Source organism: Gastrolobium bilobum, unplaced genomic scaffold (genome assembly GCF_033153095.1).
Source record: "Gastrolobium bilobum isolate Gb01-03AN ecotype WA unplaced genomic scaffold, APGP_CSIRO_Gbil_v1 utg19676, whole genome shotgun sequence".
Classification (NCBI taxonomy): domain Eukaryota; kingdom Viridiplantae; phylum Streptophyta; class Magnoliopsida; order Fabales; family Fabaceae; genus Gastrolobium; species Gastrolobium bilobum.
This window is the reverse complement of record NW_026896529.1, coordinates 147,074-170,439: the sequence shown is the minus strand read 5'-3', so window position 1 is coordinate 170,439 and position 23,366 is coordinate 147,074. Positions and strand designations below refer to the sequence as shown.

The 23,366-nt window shown below is 36.7% G+C and overlaps 1 protein-coding gene across 1 annotated transcript; it reads left to right on the top strand.

Moving 5' to 3' along the window:
• Nucleotides 1-19,262: 19,262 nt before the first annotated feature.
• On the top strand, nucleotides 19,263-19,964 carry LOC133300277 (uncharacterized). The gene has a single exon (XM_061499796.1). It carries the CDS (start codon nucleotides 19,263-19,265, stop codon nucleotides 19,962-19,964), a length of 702 nt encoding a protein of 233 aa, XP_061355780.1.
• The last annotated feature ends 3,402 nt before the right edge of the window (nucleotides 19,965-23,366 follow it).

Genomic DNA, 23,366 nt, shown 5'->3' with positions numbered 1-23,366 from the left:
TGTGGCACAATTATCGAAGGGTGTCTAGGAGAGAAAATGTATCTTATGTAACATAAGAATAGTTTTACCCAAATTTTAAATACCAAATAATGGTAGTTTAGTTAGCGCATGTGAGTTGAGTATGTGGGGGTGAGAGCAAGTGTTCAATCCTTCACAGTATCACCTTTGAGAGGGATTTAAAAGCTTTAATCCTAGGCCTGCTCTGAATTGGACTAATCGCGAAATGATAACCGATGAAATATTTTCAAAAAGAAAATTTTAAGTACATATATTGCCAATCATGTACAAAAATAAATAATCCCAAAAGAACACACAACTTTTAACATGAAAAGTGAGTGGTGAAAATAATTGAAAATAAGGATTTCTATATTATTGAATTGTGTTATTAGATAAACGTTAAATTTCCATTTTCATTTAATGAGTTTAGAAGTTTTGTTTTTAGGAATGAATGATGGTTAAGAGTTAGCCGTTTTTAGCAATTTTTTTGTTAAATGGGTGTGGGTTTCTACGGTTTCTGTTTTATGGCTATTAATAGGATTTAAGTTGTTTTAGCAAACTACAGCCTATAAGTAGATGTATTCAATTCTAACAAGATAGACAACGAAGAGCAAGAAAGCAAGTTTTATAAGAGAAAGTTTTTTATAGATACTCTTGTGTGGTTGTCTCTTGCATCTGTGTGAAGATACCAATTCTAACAAATTGGTATCAAAGCCTATGGAGGTTGTGACCAGTAATATGTCGTTGTCCCGTCTAACGAAGGTAAACTACGAGAATTGGAGCATCCAAATGAAAGCTCTTCTTGGATCCCAAGATAGTTGGGAGGTAGTTCAAGATGGTTTCACAGAACCAGAATCTACCGCAGTTTATTCGGCAGCTCAAAACAAGGCATTGAAAGAGACGCGATCAAAAGACAAGGCGGCATTGTACATGCTGTTCCGAGCTGTTGACGAGTCAGGCTTTGAGAAGATTGCGAGTGTTGCAACTTCAAAAGAAGCGTGGGATATTTTGAAAAATGTCTATAGAGGAGCCAACCGAGTTAAGCAAGTTCGGCTTCAAACCCTTCGTGCCGAGTTGGAGGGAATGAAGATGAAGGACACAGAAGGAGTATCCGAGTTCATTACTCGTGTTCAAACCATTGTGAATCAATTGAAACGAAATGGAGAAGATGTAGCTGACACCAGAGTGGTGGAGAAGATCTTGAGATCTTTGACCGATAGCTTTGAGAACGTGGTATGTGCTATAGAAGAATCGAAGGACCTAGCTACGCTCACCATTGATGAGCTAGCCGGTTCCCTTGAAGCGCATGAGCAACGGAAGAAGAAGAAAGAGGAGACTCTTGAACAAGCGCTTCAGACCAAAGCAACAATTAAAGATGAGAAGGCTCTCTATTCTCAAAACTTCTGAGGTAGAGGACGTGGTCGCGGTGGCCGAGGTACTGGGCGTGGTGGTAGAGGCCGAAGCCGAAGTCAAGAAGGTTGCAATGATGAGGTAGGACAATCAAGTCAACAGAACTGGCGTGGAATAGGACGAGGTCGACGAGGAGGTCGGTCACATTATTCAAACATCGAGTGTTACAAATGTGGAAAGTTTGGTCACTATGCGAAAGATTGTAACTCGGACAAGTGTCATAACTGTGGCAAAGTCGGACATTTTGCAAGAGAATGCAGAGAAGAGAAAAGGGTGGAGGAGACATCCAACCTAGCCACAGAAGAGGAAATGAAGGATGGTGTCTTGTTAATGACACACAATGAAGGAAGCTCGGACGATGACATGGAGTGGTATCTTGACACGGGTGCGAGTAACCACATGTGCGGACATAAGCATTTCTTCAAGAAGATGAGAAAGGTGGAGACCGGACATGTTTCGTTTGGGGATGCCTCGAAGGTTGAGGTAAAAGGCCGTGGTACGGTATGCTTCTTGAAAAAGGACGGGTTGATTGGCTCAATCCGAGATGTGTACTATGTACCCGACCTAAAAAGCAATATTTTAAGCATGGGTCAATTGATGGAGAAAGGTTACTCGGTTATGATGAAGGACCGAGTATTGTATTTGAAAGATGAGAGAGGTCGGCTGATAGTCCGAGTTGAAATGGGCAGAAATCGTATGTACAAACTGAACCTGAGAAGTGTACAGGTCGACTATTTACAAGCCGAGGTGGAAGACAAGGCGTCACTTTGGAACCTCCGTTTTGGTCACCTACATTATGGTGGTCTAATCGAGCTGGCAAAGAAGAAGATGGTGGACGGACTTCCTGACATCAACTATGAAGGAAAGTTTTGTGAGAGTTGTGTACTTGGCAAGCATGCTAGGACCACGTTTCAGAAGATGGCGAGATTTCGGGCCAAGCAGCCTCTGGAGTTGATTCATACTGACTTGTGTGGTCCAATCACCCTAGAATCCTTTAGTGGTAAGAAATATTTTATTTCATTCATTGATGATTTCTCACGAAAAACTTGGGTTTATTTCCTGAAAGAGAAATCCGAGGTGTTTGAAGTGTTCAAAAAGTTCAAGGTAATGATTGAGAAGGCAACAGGAAGATTCATCAAGTCGGTGTGTTCTGACCGAGGTGGGGAATATACCTCGACAGCATTAATGGCATTTTGTGAGGAACATGGGATAAGGAGGTTTTTAACAGCATCATACTCACCACAACAGAACGGCGTGGCTGAAAGGAAGAACCAGATTATTCTTGACATGGTTCGGTCAATGCTGAAGAACAAGAAGATGCTGAAAGTGTTTTGGGCGGAAGTTATGCAGTGTGCTGTGTATGTGCAGAACTGATGTCCACATTCGAGTTTAGATGACAAAACACCACATGAAGCTTGGAGCGGTCAAAAGCCATCAGTGGCTCATCTCAGAGTATTTGGTAATGTGGCCTATGCACACGTACCGGACCAGCTCAGAACTAAGCTCAAGGACAAAAGCAGAAAATATGTTTTTATGGGATATGATGAAAAAATAAAGGGGTATAAGTTGTTTGACCCCGTCAACAAGAAGGTCGTAGTGAGCCGAGATGTAAGGCTCAATGAAGCAAATGAGTGGGACTGGAGCAATTCATCCGAGGTGAATTTTGAAGGCGGAATCTCAACACAAATTATCAACCCGGCAAGTCCTGAAGCTTCTGATGATGAAGACGAGGTACGACAACCCAAGATGTGGAGCATACAGGACATATATGAGTCAACAAGTGAGGTATATTTTGTTTGTCTTCTTGCAGATTCTGAGAACATAAGCTTTGAAGAAGCCATCCGAGATAAGAAATGGCAAGACGCCATGGATGAGGAGATATAAGCCATTGATCGAAATAACACGTGGGAGTTAGCCGAGCTACCTGGAGGAAGTCAGCCCATTGGGGTAAAGTGGGTATTCAAGAAGAAGATGAATGCTCAAGGGGAGATAGAACGATATAAAGCTCGGCTAGTTGCAAAGGGCTACAAGCAAAAGGCAGGAATTGATTATGACGAGGTATTTGCTCCCGTCGCGAGAATGGAGACATTTCGGCTATTGATTTCACAAGCAGCTCAACATAGGTGGCAGATATTTCAAATGGATGTCAAGTCGGCATTCTTGAATGGAGTACTTGAAGAAGAAGTCTATCTCAAACAGCCACTGGGATACATGACAGGTGGAGAAGAGAAGAAAATGCTGAGGTTGAAGAAGGCACTTTACGGGTTGAAGCAAGCACCACGGGCGTGGAATACTCGTATTGACACTTATTTCAAGGAAAATTGTTTTTGAGCAATGCCCCTATGAACATGCACTTTATATAAAGAAAATTGGAGATGATGTTTTGTTTGTGGCTCTTTATGTGGATGACCTCATCTTTATGGGGAACAATGATGGAATGATACAAGAACTCAAAAGAACAATGACAAGGGAGTTTGAGATGACAGATCTCGGTCTGATGAGATATTTTCTTGGTCTGGAAGTCAGACAAGACAACTCGGGTATTTTTGTCTCTCAGAAGGCATATGCAAAGGAGATTCTCAAAAGATTTAAGATGGCAGATTGCAACCCGATTTCAAATCCTATGGAACCCGGTTCAAAACTCTCAAAGTATGATGGTGGAGATCGAGTTGACGCAAGAAACTACTGAAGTTTGGTAGGATTTCTTCGTTATTTGACATGCACAAGACCGGATCTCTCTCTGGGTGTTGGGATTGTAAGTCGGTTCATGGAAGAGCCGAGTTATTCACACTAGAAGGCGGCAAAAAGAATCTTGAGGTATATACAAGGGACAGCTTCACTGGGACTTCACTATTCGAGGTCCGAAAATTATAATTTTTAGCAGTTTTTTTGTTAAATGGGTGTGGGTTTCTACGGTTTCTATTTTATGGCTATTAATAGGATTTAAATTGTTTTAGAAAACCACAGCCTATAAGTAGATGTATTCAGTTCTAACAAGATAGACAACGAAGAGCAAGAAAGCAAGTTTTATAAGAGAAATTTTTTTATAGATACTCTTGTGTGGTTGTCTCTTGCATCTGTGTGAAGATACCAATTCTAACAAATTGTGTGTGTATCTATACAAGAATTGTCTATTTGAAGAGACTAAAAGAGACCTAATGGGCTAAGCCCAAATAAGCTTCTAGAGTATTCTAACAATTACAAAATATAATGATACAAAATAATAAACAATTATAATATTTACAATACTCCCCCTCAAGCTAAGGAATGAATATTTATCATTCTCAGCTTGTTAGTAAGTTCTTGAAATCTATCATTAGGACGGACAACGACCCTTTTGCCACCTCTTGGCAAAAATTTACCGGATTGTCACACTGGAAATTTTTTTTTTCCAAAATGTCACGTCACCTAACTCGCTACAACACCTAGCGAGTTAGGTGTGGTCACATGTCATCGAGTTTAAGGCTACGTAATCTCGCTGCACTGTGCAGCGAGATTAGGTGGCAGACACTACTTGGCCTAAATCGTTGTATTGTGCAGTGTTTTACGTGGCTCCAGTAACAATTTGACACGTGGATTATGACATTAAATCGTCTTTATCGTTTTTAAAAAATATAAAGACGATTTAATGTCCAATAAATACTGATTTATTTTTTATTTTCTTTTTGAAAAATATAATAAACAATAAAAAATAAGCATTTATTTGACATTAAATCGTCTTTATCGTTTTTAAATGGATATTTCATCTGGACACTCCATCGTCTTTTTTGTTTATTATATTTTCCAAAAAAGAAAACAAAAAACAAATCAACATTTATTGGACATTAAATCGTCTTTATCATTTTCTCATTTATTGGATATTAAATCGTCTTTACCGTTTTCCATTGGATACTCCATCTGGACACTCCATCGTCTTTATCGTCTATTATATTTTCCAAAAAGAAAACAAAAAATAAATCAACATTTATTGCACATTAAATCATCTTTATTGTTTTCCCATGGACACTCCATCTGTACATGCCACGTTGCACTATGATCTCTACATTATCCAGCGACTTTGGTCCTCTCAATCCACTTGTCAAATTGTTACTAGCGCCACGTAAAATGCTACACAATTCAACAACTTAGGCCACATGGTGTTTGCCATGTAATCTCGCTGCACAGTCCAACGAGATTACATGGCCTTAAACTTGTTGACTGTAAAGAACCAATTCAACCCAAAAGCTTAAGCTGTTGGGTGAGGCTACATTAATGGTTTTATATATCTCAACACGCCCCCTCACACGAGAGCTCACTAGGCTTGAAGGGTGGACAATGCACAGGCCCACCTACCTGTGCGAACAAAGAAATTCCACTTGAAAGAAAGTGGAGGGCGGTGAGGATCGAACCCGGGACACGAGGCTCTGATACCATGTAAAGAACTAATTCAACCCAAAAGCTTAAGCTGTTGGGTGAGGCTACATTAATGGTTTTATATATCTCAACATTGACATTGGCTACACCTAACTCACCAGGTGTTGTAGCGAGTTAGGTGGCGTGGCATTTTGGTAAAAAAATTTTCCTAGTGTGGCAATCGGGTAAATTTTTGCCAAAAGGGTCGTTGTCCCTCATTAGGAAGACCATTAGTTAAGACATCAGCCAATTGACAACTAGAAGGAATACATGAAGTAGTGACGAGTCCACTGTCTAGTTTTTCTTTAATGAAGTGGCGATCAATCTCAATATGTTTGGTTTGATCATGTTGAATTGGAGTGTGGGCTATACAGATGGCTGACTTGTTATCACAAAGTAACTTCATAGATCCTTCATATCTCATCTTGAGATCATCAAGAATGATTTTTAGCCACAATAACTCATAGATACCTTGAGCCATGGCTCGAAATTCTATTTTTGCACTTGATCTAGCAGACACATTTTTCTTTTTACTTCTCCATGTTATTAGATTTTCACAAAGGAACATACAATAGTCCGATGTAGACTGTCGGTCAAGCATGGATCCAGCATAATCAGTGTCTGTATAAACTTCAAAGTATAGGTTTCCTCCTCTCTGGAACAATAGTCATCTGCCTAGTGTACCTTTCAGATATTGGAGAATCCTGTCCATAACTCGCAGGTGTTTCTCCCTCGGATCATGCATGAATTGACTAACAACACTAACTGCATAAGCTAAATCAGGTCTAGTATGAGCTAGATATATCAATCTTCCTACTATTCATTGATATTGTCCTTTGTCAACTAGAGGGCTCTCATTTTCACTTTCAAGTCTATGATTCTGCTCAATCGAAGTACTGGAAGGTTTACACCTAAGTTTTTCTGCTTCTTTAAGGAGGTCAAGAATATACTTTCGTTGACAAATAAATATCCCTTGCTTTGAATGAGTAGCTTCTATCCCAAGAAAATATCTTAATATTTCAAGATCTTTAACTTCAAATTCAGAAGTCAATCTTTTTTGTAGAGCACATTTCTCACTTATATCATCCCCTGTTATAATAATGGCATCAACATAAACTAGAAGGATAGTGATCTTGTAACATTCCTGTCTCGAGCCGGTTCAATTAACATACATATGATACAAACAGAAACAGCGGAAGACTTAACTTACGAAAATACGAGCTAACTTTTTTTCCTTTTTCATTAATCTTAATTCACATGATATCTCACATTGCATACTTCTCCTAATTTAATTTGTATTTGACGAAGACGAAAATCGAGCAGAGTAACCTCTGTAAATTGGACAACTGAGGATTCGTCAATCCCACTCTCAAAGGTTCCTGATAAACAATTTATACCATATATGATTTCAGAAATACCAGATATCTATATAGGACTATATACCCATCCATGGGTGCATGCATAACTGGCTTCGTGCCACTATGTCTAACAGCATACATATTTCAGCACATGCACATATCTGAATACACAAATGTACATGCATCAAATATGAATACATATACAAAACATATACGGACCATATATTGTATAATGGATCAAACATCATGATCCCAAAATGAATAGAACACTATACAACAGTACATATTCTCCAAAAATGACATCTATAATAAATAGTAGCGTCCGGCCACCCAGAACTCCATATCCTCATACTAGTACCTCTAGCCACGGGTAGTGTCCTTGTCCCGTGAGGGCTCTTCAATTAATTGTGTTCCTAAAATCTCTAGTAAGTTTCAGGTTTATGAAAAACTCTCCATACCCTGGGCTCACTTCCTGCATGACAGTCAGATACATAATATACAAAACATCATATAAGCAAATATCATAGTTGAAAAAACATATACACATATCTTATCAAAGATGCACGCAGTATTTTTCAAGGGAGGACCCCAAGCGAAAATCAACGCACATAACAAATATCATATACAAAATCATCACAATAATCACATCAGAACAAAACATATCTTATCAGAGACGTACGCGGTCATTCCCAAGGGATGACCCCAAGCGGAAATCAACCTACGTGTTTCCAAGGGAGGACCCCAAGCGGAACCAGAACATATCAGAGGTGTACACCATCAGTCCCGAGGGATGACCCCAAGCAGACATCAGTGCACATAGGATCCATGGCCAGAGATCATCACATAACAGAGGTGTACACAGTCAATCCCAAGGGAGGACCCCAAGCGGAAATCAGTGCATATGTTCCCAAGGGAGGACCCGAAGCGAAACTCAACATATAACAGATATATACACAGACAGTCCCAAGGGAGGACCTCAAGCAGACATCAGTGCATATAGAATCAATGGCCAAATATCATTACAGAAATCACATCAAAAAATATCAAAGTAAACACATCAAAACATATCAAAGTAAAACATCAAAACATATCAAATTAAACACATCAAAATATATCACATCACATCATCATATATTTATATATGAATGCATCTATATCATATATCTCATACATATCATACAATCTGACCACAGTCAGTACACTATGGCGGAACACAAAGTAGGAGCGAACCCCATAAACATAGAGCTTACCTTTTGAAGCCTTACCAATTTGCTCACTCGTAACACAAGTTACCTATTTAGCTCCAAAGGAATCCAAATACGCTCAGTCCCTAGGCACACCTAGAGAAAGAATTAAAAAAAATCAATAAAATGCTACAATGCCATGAAATTTACACAAGGCATACATCCTATTGCTTACTTTCATTTCTTTACATTTTTGTCAATCCTATGCCAATACACAAGTCATAACCAGTTTTCTTTTTACTTAATCATATTAGGCCATGAGTGAGTGATTCTTTATCCAACAAATCCCCACAAAATTTCACATATTTACTTAGTCTTAGGATAGTCTCAAAAGGCCTTTAGAACACTCATTACTCCTCTTAGCACCTAAAAACCTATTTTCCCCAATTTAAGGCAAAGTGCCCTTTACAAAGGAGCTATAAGATTTCTCTTTGTCTAGTGCCTAAACCCAAGTTTAGCCACCTAAATAAATTATTTTACGCATAAAAGTGTTCTCACTTGGCAAAACAGTAACTCCAAACGTATACCTCTTTTGAAAATGGCCAAAACTCATTTTAAGGTCATACTAAGGAGCTACCTTATTTTCTTTTTTATTTTACCAACGCGAAGGTTCATACACCTTAGAATATTATTCCACGCATAAAAATATGCTCGCTTTGCAAAACAGTAGCACATACATCCTTTGAAAATGGCTATAATCACATATAAGGCCTAAAGAAGGAACTTACTCATTTTTCTTTTTATCTAACACAACCAAAGGTTTAAACATCTAATTATATAGTCCTTAGGCCGTATAAGTACTCATTAGCACAAACAAGCACTATAAAAACATACTTCATTTGTAAACGGCTAGGAGGCACATAAAGAAAATCATGTCAATTTCATGATTCCAATGTTTTAGTCCATCAAATTCAAGCTTATCATACAACCATAACCATCATTAGATAATAAAACCCATTTTACACATTAATTCATCCATTTATGCCTCAAAACAAAAGACACCACTAAGCGTCATTCAATTAATTCACTCAATTCACAACTTATATATACATATAAACCTTCACAAATTGTCCAATTATTTTTTGAACATTAAACCCTAATTTTTACACCATGGCTGAACCTAGTGGGAAGGAGGTGAAATGGGATTTTTCAATTTTCCAACACTTGTTAATGTTTAATTCGCATTATAACTTCCTAAACAACACAAACTCATAATCAATTTCAAATTTCAAACTCAATTATTTTTCACCAAAACATGCTTCAATCTTTCAAGACTTAAATCATAAAAATCAAACCATGGAAATAGAGATTTCTTACCTCCAATAGCTTATCCAAGGTCCAAAGAACAAAACCCAAGCTTTGCTCACTCAAAATCCACACTTTTTCATTTGGGTGAATAGTACCACGAATTGGGGATGAGGAAGAACTCTCTCCACAAACAATTTTAGCTCGAAATAAGGGGTGGAACGGATTCATTGGATGATTTCCTATTGATTTCATGTAATGGACTTTTTCATTTCGATGATTGTGTGATGAGAAATCAAAGAAAAGAAAAAAATGAAAACCTAAGCTATTTCAATGGAAATTGGAGACAGAGGCAACGCGTACGAGGAAGAAGAAATGAGGAGGGGTGTCACGGTTTCTTAAGTTAAATATGTTAAGTTACTTTAACTGGGTAACCGCTTATCTATCTACATACCTTCATTCAATACCAAACTTTACCCAATGAACTAGAATATTTTTCTAGTTATATTTCTAACTTTACTTTTACTTTTCGGGTAACTTTGTTTACCCGCATTTTTACCCCTTAACTGTCATTTTAACTTCTTTTTCACCAAATGTGACTTTATTTCTTTTACTTCTAATTATTTTTCAATATTAAATCCACAATTACTAGTGAGGGTTATTATAAATCTTACCTTCTTGGGAATGTTTAAAAAAAAGTGTATGCTCCCCTTGACTTTGCTTGTATCCTAATGAAAGCATAACTTTTGTAAATCTTTCAAACTAAGCACGTGCGGATTGCGTCAAGCCATACAAAGCATTCTTTAACCTGCAAACTTTGTTATCTCCATTTATAGAGTTAAATCCTGGTGGGATCTCCATGTAAACCTCCTCTTCTAATTCGTCATTTAAGAAGACATATCTCACATCGAATTGTCTCAAGTCACAATAAAATGAGCAACTAGGGACAATAGAACTCTTACAGTGTTCATTTTCGACACTGGAATAAATATTTCTTCGTAATCAATGTCATAGGTCTGTGTATACCCCTTGGAAATCAATCGAGCTTTATACATTTCAAGAGTCTCATCAGAATTACACTTCATAGTATACACCCATTTGCATCCTACTGCCTTTTTTTCATTTGTCTTGTCAACGACTTCCCATGTATTATTCTTCTCTAATGCATTCATCTTGTCATGTATGGCTTGAACCTAATTATCATCCTTTAATGTTTCATATACTGATTTCGGGATTGAAATTAAGTCACGTGTTGTAATAAAGCTTCTATGCTGCATAGACAGATTCTTAGAGGAGACAAAATGAGAAATAAGGTGTTGGGTAGAAGACCTTTTCCCTTTTCTTACAGCAATGGGAAAGTCAATAGAATTAATATAAGGCTCAAGAATAAAAGAAGTAGTGTATTCAATACTTACCAGCGATTCAAGAAATTGCAGTTGCTGGTAGTGTATTCAATACTTACAGCAATGGGAAAATCAATAGAATTAATATAAGGCTCAAGAATAAAAGAAGTAGTGTATTCAATACTTACTAGCGATTCAAGAAATTGCAGTTGCTGGTGGTGCAGTGTGGATTATTTCTTCCTTTGGTACAATAATTAAGGTGTCCCAGCTTCGAGAAATTTCTGTCGATCGATTGAAGGCATGAAACATGAGGAATCAAATTAATTTTTAGGCTCAGCAAGTAAGTCTTCCTTCTCATTGTCATGTAGTATAACTACTAGGGTAGGAGATGATGTAGGTAACAGAAAGGTAAACTCAGACTCGAAGAAAATGGATGAAGCTTCTACATTGTTCTCCCCCTGAAGCTGATGAGGTAGAAAGTATTACTCAAATTCATGGAAGCTAACATCCATAGAGACAAAGAATTTACGACTCGGAGGGTGGTAACATTTGTATCTTTTCTTATTGGGAGCACAACCAAAGAAGACACACTTAAGGACTCTAGGCTCTGATTTACTCTGATGCTGTTTATGGACATGGATAAAGACAACACATCAAAAGACACGAGATTAGAGACTCTACATAATTGGAACAAAAGGAAAAAATGAGGTCATAAGATCAACAATATTTACATGGCCAAGGATTTTGAAAGGTAAGCGGTTGATCAAATAGGTTGCAGTCAATACAATTTCTCCCCAGTAAGAATTGGGTACAGATGTATAAAATAACAATGCTCTGGTGACTTCAAGCAAATGTCAATTTTTTCTTTCAGCAACCCTATCTCTTGAGGGGTATCTACACATGTGAGTTCATGAACCATTCATTTGTCTTTAATAAAATGGGAAAGACGTTGATTAACATATTTTGTACCATTATCTGATCTCAAGCGTTTGATAATTTTACCAAACTAGATTTCAATCATATAATAAAATTGGATAAACAATTGTGTTACTTCTGGCTTATCTTTCATCAAGAATATCCATGTTATCCGAGTATAATCATCAATAAGAGAGACAAACCACTTAGCACTAGAAGCATTAGGAATCTCGGAAGGTACCCAAACATCAGAATGAATATTAGTAAAAGGTTCAACACTTTTTATTTCATTATAAGGAAAGGATACACGATGACATCGCAATTAAAAGAACGGACAGACTGCGATATAAACAACGAAAGAAACATAGACTTAAGTAAACTAAAAAGAGGATGACCCAAGCGCTTGTGATGACACCAAATAAGAGAATCTGAAGTAGACTGATGAGTCATCAAATTTTGATCCTTGGTACCTTATGCAACAAATTCTGGAACCAAATGATATAACCCACCCTGTTCCTTAGCAACTCCAATCATCTTCCCCGTGGGGAGATCCTGAAAAATACAATGAGTAGGGAAAAGGGTTACAGTGCAATTCAAATCTATAGTAAGCTTATGAGTAGAAAGGAGATTGGTAGAAAGTTAGGGAACATGGAGAGCATTCTTGAGACACAATGAGGGTTGAATTTCGATGTTACCAGAACTTGGAACTGATTTGTATAATCCATCAGCTACAGCTATAGTACCGATACCAACAGTGAGATTATAAGAAATAAAGGGTCAGTGCATCAAGTTACATGATCCGTAGCACCAGAATCCACAATCCATAAAGTTTTGAAATCAGTGCAAGAAGCAATAAAAAGAATGAGTGCATGAGTTCTTACCAGCCATAGCCAAAGTACCAGTACCAGAGGGATTATTTAGAGATTCAAATGTGAACCCAAGTCATTTCGATTCTTCACGATGAATAGTAGTAAACTCACCAGGCATCTTTGAGGTCTCATTCACATGAGGAATGTCTAAGGGGGCTAAAAAAGATTTTCCACGTGAGGTTGACTTACCAAGCTTCTCCAGAACCTATTGTTTCCCATGAAGACAGTAGCAAACCTCTTTTGTGTGACTTAGTCTTTTACAATAATTGCACCAAAGCCCCTCTTTGCTAGGCTTAAAGAAAAATGACCCCTAAGATGGCTTAGCTGAGATCATAGCTATAATAACCCTCACATGTAGTGTTGGATTTAATTATGAATTAATGATTTTAATCATGATATTAAAGAATAATTATAAGGAAAGTAAAAGAGAAAGAAATAAAGTCACCTTTGGTGAAAAATGAGTTAAAATGACAGTTAAGGAATAAAAATATGGGTAAATAAAGTTACCCGAAAGTAAAAAGTAAAATTATAAATATTACCATAAAAATATTATGGACTAGTGTGCAAAGTTTGGTGGTGAATGGAGGTGTGTAGATAGATAAGATTTTACCCAATTAAACTAACTTAAATACTTTAAGTTTGCAAACAGAAACCTCATTTCCTTATTTCTTCTCACGCACGTGCCTCACCCTTCTTCTTCTCTGTGCGTCGTCCGTAGCCAGTGCTGGAGAGCTTAAATTCCAACTTCTCCATTTCTTGATGAAATCAAGTGAGGTAAAAAGCAAAGTTGCTTAGAATTGAGAGACAAACACAACCCCTAATCCATAATCTATCAAAAAGCCTTGTATTGAGAGAAAAATGGAAGGGAAAGTGGTGCCCCTTTGTTGATTGAAGGTCCAAGAAGGCGTTTTGATCTCGTTTGAGGTTGGGAATCCACTCATTGGGTGATTCTAGGTAAGTCTATGTTAAGAAATCCTAGTTTCCTTTGAGTTTTGAGAAGGATTGATTTAGGTTTTCATTTTTAAAGTTTGGCTTGATTGAGCATGTTAGAGCTTGATTGAGGCTTAGCTCATGTTGAGAAAAGTGTTTAGATGAGGATTTTAACAGTGAAAATGTATTTGGAAAAATTAGAGATACCATATTTGTTAATAGTGTCGTATACATGAATAGTACTGTATAGATGAACAGTACCGTATGTATGAATTAATGATGGTGATGGATTAGTGATATACTAATTGTATTCACACCTTGGAACTAGGTTGTGACTTTGTGAAAGATCGTGACTCTGTGGACACAAGAATTATTGGAGGACACTGCTTGCCAGGTAAGCTTTCGGTCATTGGGGTTAATCCCCCGTTTGTTCCACCAGACTCTGAGGGAGGATGGTAGTTTGATATGGTATGTGAAAATGATATTATATGTTGCATGTATATGTATGTATGCTTGTGTGCCACACAAGACAGTGTTTCCTTGTGTGAGGCATAAGACGATGTTTTCTTATGCATAGTATGAGACGGTGTTTCCTCATACGGTATGTTTCAAGACGATGTTTCCTTGCGTAATGCATACTTATTATATTCCCTGGCCAGTAGGATTACATTATTGCACACTGCACTGTCATACATATTCTGATGCATGCATAGATTTTTATATTGTGATTATACCAGAAGTGAGCTTAGGGGTGGAGGAGCCCTCCAAGGGTCCCTAGCTTGCTGAGGTAATTACATTATCTCACCCCGCGTTATGGGGATTACCATTTCAGGTACAGGAGTCGATGGTGCTGAGGCATCGCGTGGCAAGAGGCCAGATGAGAGATACTACTTGACATGATTGTCAGAGTCTTGTGGATATTAGATTTGTACCTGACGTACTTTATTTTGAGTTGTATATGCCATGTATTTTTTTTGAGAGAATAGGAGATGTCTATGCCAGGTTGATAGTCTGTATATGTGTTGTTAGTGATGCATGCTCTGGTCTATGTTACTTATTTAATTGCATCTCTTTTGTTTATTTGATGTAATTATATAAGTAACATCATGGACATTATTTTGAGACAATATGATTATGAGATAGCCTAGGCCATGGATGGCTGGGTAATATGTTTTATCTATGTTGTGGTATGCCCGAGTTATATTAAACTGTCAATCAGGTTGAAATTATCATAGTGGGAATTATCCCCTGAGGTCGAAAATACAGAGGAAATGCTGTCCGTTTTATTTTAGCCATGGAAGTGAAAAAGTTTGCAATACATAAGGAAAAAGAGAAAAATTATTTAGTTAGCTTTTGCATTAATTAATTTGAGCATGCTGCGCTTACTATCATATGAATGTTAATTAACCGGCTGCAGATGGGGCGTTACAATAGCAGACCCGTCAGTGGGCTTAGAATCAGAAGGAGCTGGAGTAGTGACTTTATATGAGATTATGATAGATCCTTCAGAAAACTTGGTATCCATCATAATATCCCTACGACTTTCTTAACCCTTGATAGTATGAAAAACTTCATAAAGAGAAGGTAATTTTTCCTTACCAAGAATTTGAATCCGAATAGGGTCATATTCTGAGTTGAGGCCATAAAGAAAGTCAAAGATCCGATTTCATTCAACAGAGGAGGCCGGAATGGTTGTATCCTTGCTACACTCCATCTTCAAACTATGGTACTTATCAAGCTCAGTCCACAATCCATTCAGAATGCTATAATACTCTGTTACAGAGAAAGAGCCCTGCTTGGTAGAAAAAATCCTATTTTTCAGATCATAGCAGGTGGCGGCATGTTGTTTCATTGAATATGTCTAATGAAGAACATTCCATATCTCAAAAGCAGTAGGTAAGAACATGCAATGTTGACTAACCTCAGGAGTTATAGAGTTCCACAGCCAGGTTATAATAAAAGAGTCTTCATTATCCCAATCACAAATTTTGGATCTGCTTTGGTAGGAACAGGTCCTTCAAGATGAGCAATCTTACGAAGCCCTTTGAGAATCAAACGAAAAAGCTGAGACCATTGCAAATAAATTTTTCCATTAAGACTTTAATCCTGATGGAGAGCAAGCAGATCATTTGGACTAAGAGAAGCCATAATGGGTGTAATAGATGGTTGACTGGTCGGAGTATCTTCAACGTCAGACATGAAGTTCACTGAAAAAGTGTCTAATCAGAACAGTAAAGGTCTAACGTCACCAGAACAGTAACAAAGAGATCAAAACACTAACAAAGAGAGGGAAAAAACATTGTGGGAAGGTCGCGACGAAGTCAAAACCACAGGATAATAATAGATCCAGATTCAGAAGAAGGAGACGAGCTTGTCTACACTGGTCGTGCGTGAAGATGGTGTCTCACGCGCCGCTGCAGAACTGGAATGAGCGCTTCTGTTTCCCGCACGTGAGGGAGCGTGTGAAGGAGTCTCGAGATAGGTCTGGGACAGAGAAGATCACCTCGTCGTTGAAATTAATAAATCAACAATGCTCAAAACTCACAAAAGAGTGCAAAGAGCCTAAAAAAAGAGACATGACGAAACAATAACGTGACTCCATACATATAGAAAGGTCAGAGAGTGCCCAACAAACACCCGAGCCTAAAATCTAAAATTTATATTCAAATATTCAATCACCCTAAACACTATTGACACATTTCTTTTTTTTAAGCTAAAAGCTACTTTTAACTTAAAATTAAAAAAAGAGCTTTAAAAAGTTATTTGATGATTATATAAAAATTTTAGCTTAAAAGCTGTTTATTTCAAAAAAAGTTGAAACAACTTAAAAAAAGCTCCTCATAGGAGCTTTTGACTTTTGATTTTTTTTTTCATTATAAAAAAAACTTTTTTTATTATAAGAGCTTTTGTAAAAACCTATTTGGCCTAGCTTTTACTTATAAGAAGAAGAAGAAAAGCTGAAAAAATGACCTCCCAAACAAACACCTAGAAATATCCTGGTTATTATTATTATCATTATTATTATTGTGCGTGTGAAATATTTTAATACAAATATTGTCAGGATATGAAAATGAATCACTATCTGAAGCCCAAACTGCATTAGGCTTGGACATTGCATGGATTTTCTTGGCCCAAATTTTTTTTGCTTTGGGATACTTTTTTTTTGTGTGACTTAGCCCATAATCAGAGGCAAGCTCCATGCATTCAGAGTGATAGATTTAGAACAGAGTTCATGACTCCACTATGCCCATTATTTTATTAATGTATACCATCTCCTTTAACTATGTGCTTCATGCATACCCCAAATTTGGATGATGCTGCATTTGCTCTAAATTTGTAATAATTCAAAACCAAACAAGGGATTCAGTAGCTCACTGCAATAAAATAGAGGCAGTGAAATGAAATTTGCAATACCTTTTAATAAAGGGATTGTCCCAAGATTCATAGTCTTCCTCAAAGACACTTAATTGTACCTAATTTGCATCATCTTAACACTAATACAATTTTATTTTATATTTGATCTTGTGGACACCTCATCAAAACATGCAGAAAAATTTTAGATCTCCCTCTTCTGAAGTAAACTTGAAATCAAATGGTCTTTAAAGTTAGCTAGATAGAAGAAGTTCATTATAAATGGTGATTAATAATCATTATTAGTTAATGAGACTTCAATAAATAATTATTCAAAACACATTCAATCCATGCCTATAAATTATCTCTCACAATCTTAACTTGCACATCTCAAAATCTTCCACAAGAGATAGAGCTAGAGAGAAAGCAAGAATGAAATCAACCATGTCAGTGATGATAAAGTGCTTAGCTTCAGCCATGCTTCTACTAATTTCTGTGCAGGCACAAGATGTTCTACCACGTGTATCTGACTCTCCTACACCTCCTATTATTGCTCAAACACCACCTCTTTCTCAGGTTCCTCCACCACTTTCACCCAATTGTGATGAAAAATGTTCAACACAATGTGCAGAAAAGAGAATCTTCGGTAGGTTGATATGCTATGGTGTGTGCATGGCCAAGTGCACCATTTTGTCATTGGATCATGCCAACTACCCCTGCACTCAAAACTGTGTTGTAAACACCCTCCACCACAATCCAAGTATGAATGTTCATCTTAAATTATTATGTTGTTTTCATATACACACACACAACATGCACAACTTACTCTTCTTTTCAAGTTCTAAAGAGAATTTTAAATTGCAGATGAGGAAGATATTGATGGTGTTGTCAACAACTGTAAAAGCAAGTGCACTTAGGAAAGGTTAAGCTTAATGCTCTGTGGCATGTAATGTCTTTTAACATTACCATTTCAAGTTATAAAATAAAAAGACTTCAACATTATTTGTCTCCATTAGTCACTTATTATCAGATTTGCTTACACTGCTACTGTCATTTTGACTTGAATCCAATGATGAAAATCATAGTGGGTTTTTTATTACAAATTTTAGTTTCATTAGAGTTTGACATTGAAACTGCTTCAGTGTGAGGATTTGATGTTAGGTAATAAGTATGACTTGTGCCACCAATTCTCATGCTTTTATGACGCTTACAGGGAAAATGCCAGATACATGGAAAAGTTTATTCTTATTATTATTATTTAACTAAATGATTCCATGTGGCATGCACAATCCACTTCGTCACTAACCAATGAAATCCTTCAAATTTAATAGGGCATTGCTCTATGAAATGCTCACTCTCACCAAGTAGAACTTAAAAAAGAGAGGACATGCAAAGCAAAAGATTTGCTCCAGAGACTCCATACTATTAAATTAAACTATAGATGATGTCACATGAGCTTGAAATTCAACAATAATTGACCAAAATTAGTGAAACAAAATCGAAGCTAAACAAACGATTCTTAGTGACATTTTATGTGATTGTAATTGTATTTTCCATAATCTATACTACTGAATGAATTTATAGTTTATTGATACATTGATGCCTTTATCAAAGGATAAAGTGTCAAAAGAAAAAGATAAAGGACAAAGAAGTGGCAGGTATATCTACTAGTCCTTTTGCTTTCTTCTCTTCTGCTGGTCCTATCATACTGGGACCAAATTGGATTTTGAACGACATTTTTCTTCTTTCTTGTTCACTAAAAAATCTTAGTGAAAACAATATATGATGCTTCATTTATTCAACTTTTGACTAGGGAATATATAAGGTAACTAATGTTGAACAAGCAGAATAAACCATGCACAACTTAAAGTACATTCTTTTTCCTTCCAACCCTGCTTTTGCCAAATATAATTTGCCAAAACTAAAGAGAAAGAAGAACTTTTATGTACTTTCAAAACATAGCTTGTGACAAGAATATTAAACATCTACATTAACTTTATAATAGCAATAGGGTGTATATATTACTCTAATAAACTTGATAAGGGTTTCTCTGCAAGAAGAATCCACCTTATAGAACTTCTTTTTCTTTTCATCCCCATAAGTTTTCCCGCTCTTGAATACCTTCTAAGCAAGCTAGTCACCATATATAAGGACAAAGAATAGGAACATGACTATTACATCACAGTTCATACAAATTCCAAGTCCAACATGGGAAACTGCTTGTTGGGGGGCATATCAGATCCTGAAACAATAATCAAAGTGATAACATCTAATGGTGGCATCATGGAATTCTGTGCTCCTGTTACTGTGAGTTTCATCACCAATGAGTTTCCGGGGCATGGCATATTCCCAAGCCATGATCTCTCTATGAAGCCATTGTGCCAATTTGATGAGTTGGTTTCAGGACAGTCTTACTATTTACTTCCACTCAACAACCAAGGTGAACACCCTTCAGCCTCTGGTGGTGACGGCGGTGGTGACGACAGTGGTGGTGGCAACCACATCATCAAACAAGGCCATGTTCGTTCTCAAAGTGTTCCTACAACCACTTACCCTGCCCCATATAGAATGTCATTGAACTACCAACACCACCAAGGAGTGGGGTTGTTGAAGAGGAACCCCATAGAACCTTTTTCTTGTAGGATTAGTAGAACTATTACTAAAAATAGTAGTAGGTTCTGGAAAGTGAAACTGGCGATAACTCCAGAACATTTGATGGACATTTTGTCACAAGAGGCTCTCACCAAGGAGTTGATAGAGAGTGTACGGATTGTAGCCAAATGTGGGGTTTCTGCAGGTAGCATTTCATCTGCTGCTACTTCAGCAGGCACAGTTTCTGATAAGTGGAGCCTTTCCAGCAGTGGTAGGAGTGCTTCCTCTAAGATTGATGCCTTAGTGGTAAACATTTAGCCCAAAACAAAGTACCATATATATATATATATATATATATATATATATATATATATATATATATATAGCCTCATTTCACTGTCTTTCTTCCTGTCTCTACTTATCTCTTCCTTTTGGCTAATTAGCTGTTTTTTTATTAGGGATAAGGATAACCACAATTAGATGATATCGTATAATATTAAGATTATATCTTGATATAATTTAGAGTATCTAGAGATATAATCTAGACATTGTGGTGATAATCTTTGTCCTTGTCCTTATCCAGTATTTTGTTTAATATCTATGCTTCTTTGCCTAGAACAAGGTCTGGATCAGTGGTAAAATTATTTCTTATGATTGGAAGGTCACATATTCGAGTATAGAAAACCAGGATTTGCCTTTTATTTATGCTTATTTGTTGATTCTGTTTCCTTGAAAAAATTTAGTTTACATCCACTATGTCATATCATATTGTGTAATCTTTGTGCATTTGTTGTATACTAATGGTGGTGGCATGTCCGAGGCACATGCTCATATGAGTGTATATCTTTCCTTAGTTTTTTCACTGTGTTTGGAAGAGTACCAAATCAAGCAGGATTTTGCCCCAGAAATTGAGGTTGTGTGTGAACTATACATCTAAAACAAATGTATGAGAAAAATTAACTCGGGTTCTTGTTTTTTCTGTCCATTGATGTAATGTAATAGTATAGGAACTCGAATTCAAGGGTGGGGTTCTGCAAACTCTGCAGCACTATGCTGATTTTATCCACATACTTTTTGGAACATTCTTTTAGCATTATCTATTATTAGGCCATGTTTCATTTAATAAGTGTGTGAATCACTTTTTTTTAAGCCAAGTTAAATAATTGTCACACAGATCGATTCGTGATTATCTTTCCGAATTATAGTGTAGCCCCAAAAGATAATTAAGGTTATAAAAAAAAAACACTACAATATTCCTTTTGCATCAAATTTATTATGGTAAATGCAATTATTGTGATAAACTGCAATATCACACAGCATTAAAAATTAATTAATCGAGAACCTAGAAATCTTCATATACCCCACTGAAAAGATGAATGGTGTAATCATAATATGGCTTATAAAGGAATAAAATGAGTTTTCAGCGAGGTACAGAAGACATTAAAGAGCTGGAAAAATTGTCTCCAGAATATATAAAGACATCATGATTAGTTCTTGTAAATGAAAATATAATAATGTACCAAATTACCTTAAACGTGTGAAAGTAAAACTGTTCATTTAAAAATGCGAGTAAATTTTTTTTCTTTTCATTACGTAAGCGTTTAAAAGCAATAAGAAAATGTAATGACATAAGCTGTGATCATAATTGAATTCTAAATGCGGAATAGATAAAATAAATGCCTTACTATTATACATTACTTATTTTAAGCCACTAAGAGATTCTCATAAACCCATTTAGCATAAATCTCACATTTAAGGTGTGTTTCAGTCTTCTGGACATCGTGCGAAATTCCCATGCTACTAACCTCTCATCTTTTAGTATATTATTCTAGACTCCATTATCTTTCCAACAAGGTATCACACGCCGCATAAAGATTACTCTAGCTCAGAGGCGGACCTGCACTTGTGCCAGTGTGTGCAAGTGCAGGCACAAATTTTTGAAAATAAATAAATAAATTATCTTTTAGGTCTTCAACAAGAATTATGGGGTCTAATTTAATCACTTAGAAAAAAAAACTCGACTTGTGATTTTCTGAATTTCAAAATAGACCAATTTGGTTGAAATCATGATACCTCTAAAATTCAAAGAAAATCCTCGTTAGTCCCTCAAAATGATTAAAATTGGTCTATTTTGAATTTAAAAGGGATCTCGAGTCGAATTTTTTTTCTCTAAAGAATTAAATTGTGTCCCATAATATTTGTTGAGTATCCAAAAATTTTAAAGGGACCACTTATTTATATTCTTTTGTTTTTAATACATTTAAAATATTTTAAAAAAAAATTTGGGGGCTCTGAATCCCAACTCTAAATGTGCAGACATAAATAAAATTTTCTAGGTCTGCCACTGCTCTAGCTCCGGTTATCACCATTTGAAGTTGGACAAGTAAAACTGCCAGGCAACCCAAAACAGGGCACAAACATCCCCACCATTTCTGAGATTCTGAACAAACCACTCAACCAATTACTCTCACATTTTTATACAAAATACTAGATACCTTAAGCTTTAATTTTATATATCACGAGCCTAATTTCAATAAGAATTGAGGGAGAAACAATTTGTGGAAAACAGTAACCCGAACAGCCCTTGTGCAAGGCCTGAATGGGCAGTCGTCACTCAATCAAACCTACAGGTTTAGCTGACATCTCAAGCTTCAAAATGATATATGGAATGTCCCTATTGGACCTCTATGGAGTGAGATATTCTCTCCCAAAATTAGCCTAAAAACTGTCATTTATTATAAATTTTGACGACATCTCCTTTGTTTATTTAACTTATCTCACTTTATCAAAAGTGTTTTAAAATCTCAAATAGTACCTAATAGACAAGGATGGCACACAAAGACCAACAATGCTTTGGTGCTCTTACAACCCATAACAATTTACATTATTCTCATTAATTTACAATCAATTACTTAACTTTATCAAAACTTAAACTTATTACAATCACATTATTCCATTTCATGCATTCTTAACAATTGACATTGACATATAATTCATACACTAAAATAGACATACTTCCCTTTCATCACATACATGCTTATACTTTACACAAGGTCCATGATTCATTACATTACAATCCTCCAATGTCAAATATAACTACAATACGGTACCTCAAAATACAACAATAAATATGCCAATCTAGACTTAGCCAAAATGAAGCATGAACAAATAAGGCATGATACAAATCCCTAATGCAATATACAATGTTTATGCTCTAAGTCTAGCCTATGCAGAGTGGCCCAAAATATAAAATACTCCAACTCCATAAGCTCAACCCGCGGGCTTCTTGCCCGTAGCTCCAGTCCCACTACAACCACCTGAAATAATGCCCCATAATGCGGGGTGAGATATACGAATATATCTCAGTAACCCAGAGGTTCTGGAGGATCACTCCACCCAATGGCTTACTCAGATCTAAATGTACAACAATGAATCATAACAACAAAAGGATATAGCAAGGGATTTAGAGAAGTAGGGATGTATAGAGAGAAAACATACAATGAAGCTGGAATGGTCATAGCCAAAACCACGCAACATCCAGCCTACTGGCCTCGGCATATAGCCTAGGGCTCTCATCCAAGAATGTGTTCTCGAAACATCATTCAAGACGCCCTCATCCGATACACCCGAGACATTCCTAGAGTGCTCCTCAACGTATAACATCTCTATGGCCCAAAGCCAACTGGAACTCCCTCACGGAGACCTATCCAGTGGAAGTCC

Excerpts from the sequence above, each read along its gene's own strand:
- LOC133300277 (XM_061499796.1), top strand. The coding sequence starts at position 19,263 with ATGGGAAACTGCTTGTTGGGGGGCATATCAGATCCTGAAACAATAATC.